General features: G+C 36.7%; 1 protein-coding gene across 1 annotated transcript; it reads right to left on the bottom strand.

Annotated features, from left to right (window-relative positions):
• Positions 1-5,667: 5,667 nt before the first annotated feature.
• On the bottom strand, positions 5,668-8,176 carry LOC122302233 (histone H2A.Z-specific chaperone CHZ1). The gene is made up of 2 exons (XM_043113383.1): positions 7,468-8,176; positions 5,668-6,066 (listed from the first exon to the last, which is right to left on the bottom strand). The coding sequence occupies exon 1, from the start codon at positions 8,063-8,065 to the stop codon at positions 7,484-7,486; it is 582 nt and encodes a 193-aa protein (XP_042969317.1). The 5' UTR covers positions 8,066-8,176; the 3' UTR covers positions 5,668-6,066; positions 7,468-7,483.
• Positions 8,177-10,801: the final 2,625 nt, after the last annotated feature.

Here is a 10,801-nt window from a genome sequence, read left to right as displayed (position 1 = left end):
TCAATTTAATAATAATATATATTACCTTCTTTTTCAGATGCATGGTATTTAATTGACCCGATCGATGTTATACGTGTACACGATTCTAGTATTGATTTGTTTTTCTTTTCTTTTCCTCCATGCACAGATATATAGCAAATGATAGAAGTAGGGTTGGCCCTTCCATTTTCAGCGAAAACCTAATATCATTAATTAGAAGGGAAAAAAAAGAAAAAAAAAAAAAAAAAAAAAAAAAGGAAAACAAATGTTCACTTTGCAACAAGATAACTGTAGCTAAGATCGGCTCAGTAGTACTGATGATTTTAGTGTTAAATTACCCGTCGGTTGCGTAATTCCTAATCATGCATCACTTTGACCAAATGCCATACGTTCATTTACCCACCTTTTTTCCTCCAATAATATCTGAAACCATTGGCCCGCGGCATCAGTCCATTTGAGTTTCAATATTGTACATACATCTATCTATATATGGCTTCTTAATTTCAAAGTCAACAATTAATGGCAAAACATGAACAATAAGTTTGGGATCGCTTTTCGTGTTGAAATTCATAAGTATATAGCTAGCTCTCTCTCTCTCTCTCTCTCGACACACACACATATATATATATATATATATGCATTTGGTTCATGTCCTTTTGCAGCATGTGGATGGATGAACGTCCCTTGATGATGATCATTGCTGCATAATGCCATTTGTTCTCATGCTTTCTGAACTTGCCCATCATGCAACTGCTGACACCCACTGCATTACGCTCTATTAATTAACTTTAATTACTTGATCTCTAGCTAACTATACATGCACTTAATTAGTAAGTGCCCCCGGCCGGCCTCTTCATTTAACTAGCTAGCCATTATAGAATGGATGTACTAACCTGTGCCCCCACCTGCAGGCCTCAACACCCATGAGTAATTATGATTAATGCCTGTCTCCATCCTTGTCTCAGGTCAAATATATCATCTATTTAACCCAACTTTTTCTTTCTTAATTTCATTTCACTTTGTCTATTTAATTTCAAGTAGATAGACCCATTTCTAAATCGAAATTATAATATAGATCAACTATGATACGAGCCAGCTGTAGGCAGAAGCAGCATTGAATTGAACTACAATAAGCTAGCCATCCTTAATTCTGATGATCTAATATCTCTGCAAGCTACGATGCTGTGCGTGGGATGAATATATATATATATATATATATATATATATATATATATCACAATTAATGGTCAGCAATGGTTACGATCGAGTCTCAACATATATTTCACTGTGCGACAGATAAAGTAGCATTAATTCTTTCTCTTCTAGCCCATATATATGAAAGATAGTACGTAACTATGACGATCGATGATGATCATCAGTCAAAAGAAACAACAAGAAGCTAAGCATGCATACTGCAAATGTATTATTATTATTATTATTATTATTATTATTATGGTGTAGGTTAATGTGGCCTATTGGATCAGCAATGACAATTGACCAATAGCTAGATGTTAAATATGGACATTTTTCACTGGTGAGGATAAGATAAGAAAAGGGGGGGTGTTTTCGCACCTAAGCGTGTTCTCTGGGATTCCCTTGATCACTGACAACGTATGCATTAGACTTAAATGAAAGACTTTGTCATTTTCTACGCTGTTATATATGAATCAATTATTCTAATGCAGTACTGGCTGGTAAAATTTGTCAGTCTTACGCGCGGACTATAGTTTTTCTTTTTCAAGATGGCCGGGAAACAAGAATGGGTTGCGAAGAAAAATATATAAGAAGATCAAAGCTGGGCTAGGGTATAGTATCTTTTGGCCATAATTAGATCGATTTCATGTTCCTTGGCGCTTAAATTGCATTCGAATTGTTTGGCAAGAGTGTCATCAACTTGTACATTCATTAATAACAGATCATGATCGCTAATTAATATTATTAATGGATCTTTTTTTTTATGTGAAAAGGTTTTCTGAAAATTATTAGGAGTTCTAATATTTAAATTTGGAACTAGCTAGCTAGCTAGCTAGATATATAGGGTGGAACATTAAGACAATATATATATATATATATATATATAGCTAGGAGTACGTTTACCGCGTATGGTAAAAGTCGTTTAATTGGCTGAAACGTCGCAATTTCAAAGTTAGGAATTAGTCGACCCGCTCAACAACTAATATCCTGATCGAGGCATTTTTTTTCTTGATTGGTCTTAAAACATCCCATTCACATATGCATGATGAAGTGTGACTTCCGAATGGATAAAGAGTCTAATTGTGCCAAACTTTATAATGTCAAAGCTTGCTTCATTAGCTACGTACGTACCGGCCACATACATGCTAGCAATATATATCATCGATCGTATTCCAAAGTTGCTAATTAATTAAACAGCGGATCGATGATGATGTTGAATGAAATGACGTAATGGATTTCCTTTTTAATGGACCGAAATATATATATATATATATATATATATAATATCATGAGTACTCATGTTTGGAACCGAATTATACATAAATGTTGCCCAACCCCCGCAACACGACATATACACATTAATGCTTATATATATTATATACACATTAATGCTTATTGCTTTAATTTCCGTTTCAATGTTACAGAACCATATATGCACGTCCGCATGAACTGCTGCTACATATATAAGGTTTTTCCATTTAATTATGAGGTTTATGGTAACTAATTCCATTGTACGTACATTTGAAATAGAATGAATGTTGTACAAGTTTTAGACACGTAGTACTCATGTTAGTAGTGTAGACAAATTTGTGGCCGAATCAGAAACCCATATTCGTCGAGAAAGCTGGTTTGTGTCCACAGATTAAAATTACTTAATTGCATGCAGGGTACGCGATTTGCCACCTCTGAAGAATGTTTGTCACGATACATGATTCTACAAATTATGAAAGCTGTGCCGTATATATATGGAAGGAATGCCTGCCCTAGCTAGCTATCTAGGACTGCATGCACACGCACGCATATATCTATATATATATATGTATATGCTCCATGCAATTTGTTGCTGAATTCTGTTCTAGTGGTAGCTTATATATATATATGTGTATGCATATATATATATATATGCTGCTTTTATATGGCATGCATGCCATGACATGCTAATAAGGACCATAAAATCCTGAATCTATGAAGATTAATAAAGCATGCCTCACCTAATTGCGTGCCCACACACGCAAGATTTTCCTTCAGCTAATTTCAACGCTTGGTGCGAAATATTTAACGAATATTTTCTTATTTGCATCTCTCTCTCTCTCTCTCTCTCTCTCTCTCTCTCTCTCTCTCTCTCTCTCTCTCTCTCTCTCTCTCTCTCTCTCTCTCTCTCTCTCATATATATATATAGTAATTCGATCTTTTGATTTGTTAAATTGATCGATGATGATCTATATATAACGTGGACTATTAATCCAGGATCAGGCCGAGCATCGGTCTCCATGTGATGGTGGGGTATACCCTTATGGCTTGTTAATTTGTTTTTTCTTTGTTAGTGGTACTAGTATATATATATATATATAACACTTATGCTATATATTCAAGGCCATGAAGTGGTTGATCACAAGACTCGTGGGAGCTAGCTGTAGATAAGTCATGCCAAGAAATTTTAGCATGCTTCTCGATCTCTCACAAACAGAATGAGCTTTGGCTGGCTGGGTTTAATCCTATTATATATATATATATATATATATATGCCACCCCCAGTAGAGCATTGAATCTGAATTTGAGAACAAGACCTGAATCATGACCAGAAGATTTAGAGAAGATTTAGCTAGCTAGCACATACACGTCAATTATATATATATATATATATATATATATATATATATATATATTAATGTTGCTGTGGCTAGCTAGCTTATCAGTTACGAAACTGCAAGCTGAGTAATACTCCGATTCATCGAAATAAACATGGTTTAAATTTTGATGTCAGATAGACATGGCTCGATAGGCTTACAGAAAGCCTGCAAGACGTGAATTTTGGACTTCTTAATTACATATATACCATACCAATAAGCTAGCTAGCTAGCTGGTTCAACAAATCATAGCATTAATTTAATTAGCAAGAACAGAGTTGTATGTGGACTTTTTTAAATATGATTTACATGTGCAACAAGAATGCTTTTTGGATTAAACTAAAGGGAGTCGAAAGCGTTTGATCAAGCCTGGCAATTTTTGTTGGTATTAGGCTACCGACCTGCTTATCTGCACAACTCATCAACAACAATAAATACGTAATATGCGATGACGTTAATTAAAAACAATCCAATCAGAGGATCCTAATCTACAATATTTGAAAGGGAGTAGTTACTAGTTAGGCCAATAGAGTGGAAATCAAATATAATCATGGCACCACTTGCATATAGTTACAAGGAGGATAACATAATTGAAAGTGAAAGGCCGATAAAGAAGAAGGAAAAAAAAAAAAAAAAAAAAAAACTTTTACAGAGGCCAGTCATGATCGTTCCATCTCCATATGCCCCTTCAATGATTAATTAGAATTGCGACCATGTGAAGAAGTAGCCGAAGGTTTGAAAATAGGAAAGGTTATCCTACCCACCATGCGTAACTTTTTGGTTCAAAAGTCCAAAACGACTCCAATTATCAACAACCAAGGATTTTTATTCCAATTATGAAATGGGCTTGAATGGAAAACTAATGCGTGTATAATGCAAAAGTCCAAAGACAAGGGGGATACAATTTGATGCGACGAAATCCAAGGAAAATTTTGGAACCAAACCAAAATGGAAATGAAACCCAAATTTTGATGAGCAGCATGCGACATGATAACGCATGACGCTGTACCGTGGTCCTGTGTTATTATGAGGATGATTGTTGATCAATGTTACCCAACTTTGCTTAGAGGCAGACGAAACGTAAGTCTCCCTTTTACTGCCACCAAAAATTGATCGTGTCCCACCATCACCACCACCAAGGACAATCGGTCGTGGTCGCTGAAGAAGGAAGGGTCAAAGGACCACATAAGTGGTCGGTCGGTTAATTGATGTCAGCTTCCGTTTCTCTTTGTTAAAGAAGATGAAGAAACAGGCAATCCCACAATACCAAAAATCTCATGGTGCTCGTGTCAGCTGGTCCTGGTTGAGATTCGGGATTGCCCATGATTACAAATCAACACATCCACATGTTCCCCACCTCTGTCTGTTATTTTATTAATGAATTTTTGGTGTTCCAAACCATTTCTCTTCAACCATCATACTGCTCTGGTACTGAACCGGTTAGGACAAATGTACTTTTCCAAGGTTTTAATTCTGGGACTGTGAGGCCACAGTTGGGATGAGAAATTAGGAGGGGAAAGATAGAAAGATCAAGATCAAGTGGGGGGTATATATTTAAGGGCCCTTTTTAATTTTTATTTGCGGTTAACGTTTATCCCTCTCCTCGTGTTTCGGATGTTTGCCCACGTCAATGACAGAAATAGTCGGGATTGCACTGATTCTTGGACTGCGGAAGACAACGAACATTGGTCCTATTGGATGTCAAAGGAGTGGTTAATTTCAAAGGGTTTGCACCTGAGGAGGGCTAGGCCCAATAGAGGTTTACTAGGTGCTTCATCCTCGAACGTTAATTACTTGAAGTTCTTTATATATATATATATATATATATATAAATACATACATATATTTATATATGAAGATCGCGGTATGACCAAACGCACCAACAATCTTCAATTAATAACATTTACAAAGAATTACTGCCATGCTAATTGAACTTCATCATAGAGAGCACCGGGTGTCATAAACGGGGGTTTTAACTTTGAAAAGGTTGAAAATCAATGGTCAGATTGTGCAAATATTGAAGTAGAGTCACCTTTAGAGCAAAGAGCCCACATAGCCTAAGTATTTCTATTTCTTGACGAGGTCGCCATACAAATCTCGTTACTGATAATTCAGACATGGGCATCCATGCAATTCATATCTATCACAACCCACCAGCTTTGATGTCGGTTGTGCTTCTCCAAGCATATATAATTCCTTTCTTTTGGCCAGTAAGCACATATATTCCAAAGGTATAGCCTCCCCTTCTCTGTTTTTGCAATAATCCCTACAAATACAATCACCAAAAATAAAAAATAAAGAAACGGCCTCTCAAAAACACCGTTTACAATAATCTACATCAGTAGAACTTAGACCTTGTACCATAAAATTCCAAACCAGGTGCATAATTCTAAAAAGTGAATACCGAAGAAATTAGTTTCTCAATTTTTTTTTTGAGAAAAAATTAGTTTCTCAATTTTACAAAACAAAAACCAAGGGAAGCTCACTATAGTATTTGCAATAACAAACTACTAGTACGAGTTCAATCGTGCAAGGTGTATACAATATACCCTGCAACTCTAACACAACCTAGGCCAAATCCTTAACAACCACCTACTTTATCTGTATCAAGTCAGCTTCTGAGAAACAACCATACATCCCTACTGTCCTGGCAGCCAGTAACAAACCACTAATTGCATGGCCAATAAGCATTGGACGCTCAGGCTTTCATGAAACGTTGGAGAGCAAGAATCAAGAATAACTTGTTGACACAATCTAGTAACAGAAAGCACATCAAGGTGTAGCTGTGGCTTCTAAGTATCGTGCTGAGATAACAACTGTGGGTCAGGAAATATAAAGTGATGACCTTTCATGTGATGAAGGTGAGCAATTAAGTGACTATGAACCCAAGCAACATATATATTCCTCTTTTGGGATGGGCTTTCTACTTACATTGAGGAATTCATCACCAAGTAGTACTTTTGTTTATGCACATGGTCAACTAAGCAGGGATTCCTCCCTTGAACAAGGTCCTCTGGTTGAGAAGTTAGGATGTTTTGTCCTCAGCGACTACCTCAACTGGCTATAGCATTGGGGTTAATGTAGATAAGTTTCAGTTAGCCCAAGAAGCTTTAGTCTGACCTAATGCTGGAAACTTTTGAGTTGTGAATTCTGTGTTTTAACATTGGAAAATTTGGTCGCTTGGCACAAATAGGGCTTCGACGGTCTTCCCCTCTCTATCAGTTTATTCTTTTTGCCACAGCCTTGGATAGTACTAATCCATGATGCACCCATATGGGCCATATCACAAGCAAAGTAACTTCAGTCTCAGCGTTTTTTCGCAAAGGCAAAACCAATTCAAACAATGTTGATGTTAGTCAAGATCTTAACTGGAGTCAGTGACTCAATCCTATCATCTCTTCAGCTACTCACGTGGCTAATAATTCAGTTACTCGCAGAAGAAATAAGCACATAGACAAGCGAGTCCGCTTCCTCAGAGATCGGGTAAATAAAAATATCATCAAAGTGAAACGAAAACGAAAACCATCATCACATTTAGCATTGAGTTCAACTTACAAAACCGCCACTGTTCCCTTTTAAAGTTTTAGTTTTAACATAAATCTCACTGAAGCACCAAAAAATACCACCGAATCTAAAACCAAGACTTCAATTAAAAAATTTCACTAACCTTCCATTCCTTAAACTCACGCATCGCTGTCGTCGCTGTCATCGTCGTTGTTACCAATATCGTTGGCGACGTAAACACCAGGCTGAACGGTCCGCCTCCGAGTCCTGGACGGAAGAATGTTATCCAAATCGACCTCCGCTAGCGGATCGTCCGATAAATCGCTTTCACTATTGGATATATCAGTCCCGCTATCGCTATCATCGTCTTGGTCGTCTTCGTCATCATCAGCATCTTCTTCTTCCACCATTAATTTGCCTTTGCCCTTGTCATCCCTCACTATTGCCTTCCCTTTTCTGTCCACCTCAGTTTCCCCCCGATCATTCTCGGCATCTTCATCGTCATCTTCATAATTATCGTCGCCGTCGTCTTCGGCTTCCGCGAGTGAATCGGCCTCGAATTTGATGTCTTTGTCGTCGGGTACTGAAGAATCGCGTTCAGGAGCTTCTAGGATTGGGCTTTTCTCTTGGGAAACGATAGTGCTGTTATCGAGAGGTGGTTGAAGCTTCGGAGTTTTTTGTGGGTTATCTTCGGAGCCGAGATCGGGTTTGCGCTTCGCGGGGAATATTGTAGGTTCGAGTTGGTGATTGGTCTCCGCCATCCAAAATTAGGTTGTCGGAGAACTCGGCATGAGATTTTATTTTGGGAGCTCTGGACTCGGAGGGCTGGGTTAGGGTTTGGTATTGCGCATTCTAATGCAAATTTCATCTCTTTAAAAATATTTAAAAATAATAAGTAATGATATATATGGCAGTAAAGTGTATAAAACTTGTGAAATCATTTAAAAAAATAGAAGTATTTATTATTAAAAATTAATTTTTTAATATAAATTTTATATTTATTTTTTAAAATAATTATGTAATATTTATTCACTCACAATTTCAATTAGCATTTTTTTTAAAAAATATTTGCATAAATATGTGTAAAGATTAAAACTTATATCTATATGGGATATGCTTAGGTCACAATTGGGGCAACTGCTAGCTTCTTTTTTTTCTTTTTTTTTAATGATTAAGTAAGTATCTTTAATAATATTGTGAATTTAAAAAAATATATTTAAAAATATTAAAATTATATACATAAAAAAATTAAAAATAAAAATATATAATAAGACTAACGGTAGCTCCAGCGATAACCGTAATGCTACCTTATCAATATTTATGCATGCACGTGAAAACTTTTTAATTTAAAGAGTATTACAAATGGTGCTCTTGGAATTGATATTTTTAATTGTTGTTTTTTCCACTTGTATAGCAATGGAGAATGATAGATACAAAATTATTTTTTACCATTCTTTATACAATTGTATTTTAAATGATAGACATTTTAATAAAATTAACTTACAAAAGTGTCATTAATTTATATAAATATCATCATTTTAAAATATAATTGTCAAAAAAATTGTAAAAATGATTTTTTTTTTGTTGAGAAATAATATATTTTATTAATAACTTTAATCATAGAAGGGAAAGCATACAAGAGGGACAATCCTCTAAATCAATGGCATCATTCAATAGCTCGAGAGCATTCTTTATTAAAAAATGAGCTACAATTAGCTTCCCTTCTAATATGTTGGACAGTTCAACTATCAAATTGTGAAAGTTGTTGTTTAACATCACTCATTAGCATTCATTCACTATTCCAAGAATTTTCATACTACGTAATCCTATTGACAACTTGGAGAGCATCATATTCTAAAATATTTTTTGTTAAACCAATTTCAGTAACAAAGATTGTTACTTGAACCCCAAAAGATTTAGCTAATAAGGGTAAGGAAATAACTCTTTTTGCATCTTTTTGTGGCCAACACTTTGCCTTCACAATCTCTAGCTACCATACCAATGCCAACTTTGCCAAATGATTTGTTGATAGCTGCATCACAATTTACCTTGTAAGCACCTTCAGTAGAAGGCTCCCATCTGCATCTTAGCTTGTCCCCACCTATTATAGCAACTCCTTTTTGCACTTCCTTGAGGTCTAGCAAAAGTTGTTTTGAGTACTGCACCATAGAATTTGGATGGGTGAAATTGACTTTAAACATAAGATCATTTCTCTGCCAAAGCCTCATTACAATCGCTGCAATTTCTTCCAATTGTTCTTGCTCAAAAGAGTCAAACATAGATGAAAACAGATCCTTAAAACATTTTGCTAAAAATCTACTTTTTTGAATATTCATGGAGCATAGGCTACCAATGTAACACCCTAACCCAGCCCAGAAAAAACAGGTAAATCGCACTGTTTCACTCAAACCCTCAACTTCTCCCTCTTCCTTTTCTTTCCCCAACCCCCCCAATACGCCATCTTCCCCTGTTTTCACGCATCCACAACTTAGTCACCCCTTTCCCCACGCCACCACTCTCTATACGTTCTCCTCCTCTCTATCTCACTATGCCCAAGCGATTTTCTTCGTTGTGGTTTGGGGTTGTGTTTCACTGGCCCTTCTCGGAGCCTCATTGCCGTCAAGTCTCCTCACCAGAATGGTATTGAATGAAGGTAATTCACTCCCTCTCAGTTCACACGAGTCCCTGTGTCTAGTGCCACCCTTGCATCCCACTCCTTCGATTCCAATAGCTAGTTGCCATCCGTTTTTGTTGTGTCGTCGCATGGCAACGGCTACCCTCTCCACGCAGTCAGCACTTGCTTTGTTAGTGGATAAGACTCACTTCTTCATTTCTACGTCTCTCTTTTTCTTGCTCATTTTCAGTCGATCTCCCTCTCGATCTCTGTTAAGGTCGAGGCTTGTTGCCCCTCTTTGCATCATCATAGTCCAGCTCCTTGCCTCCAGCCTTCACGGCCAAACCACTCGGCTCCACCTTAGTCCACAGGAAAAACCCATGTCATCACTTACAAAACCTTGCACCCACTGCTAACCTCCATTGAACACAACATCCCATGTTTTCACAGTAATTTGACAACATCTTTGCATCTGACAGTTACTCTTGTTGGTCAAAATCATAGAGGTATAACTGACACTTGATTTCTAGAAATTTATGTGTTGTAATAACTATGAATTGCCATGTTGAATTGTTGCTTATGTGAATAGTTGTAATCGGGGATTGGGGAAACTGTGTCATTGTGATGTTGATTTGTGTGCTATGTGAAATGATGGGAAGTGAGAAACTAAGAATTAGGCATTGTGGTTATGATCGAAATACTTATGTGAAGTGTTAGGATTTCTTTGTAGCACTATTTGTGAATATGCATAGTGGCTGAGGGCCCATGTGAAATATTGAGATAAAATAGGTAATTGGAGATGTGGTTGGTGTGTTGTTTGAAGCGTTAGGATAAAATTTGTAGTTTATATAGTGATTGGATGTTGGGTACGCTAATGAGAAAA

This window comes from Carya illinoinensis, chromosome 3, assembly GCF_018687715.1.
Source record: "Carya illinoinensis cultivar Pawnee chromosome 3, C.illinoinensisPawnee_v1, whole genome shotgun sequence".
Classification (NCBI taxonomy): domain Eukaryota; kingdom Viridiplantae; phylum Streptophyta; class Magnoliopsida; order Fagales; family Juglandaceae; genus Carya; species Carya illinoinensis.
This window is presented reverse-complemented; position numbering and strand designations above follow the sequence as displayed.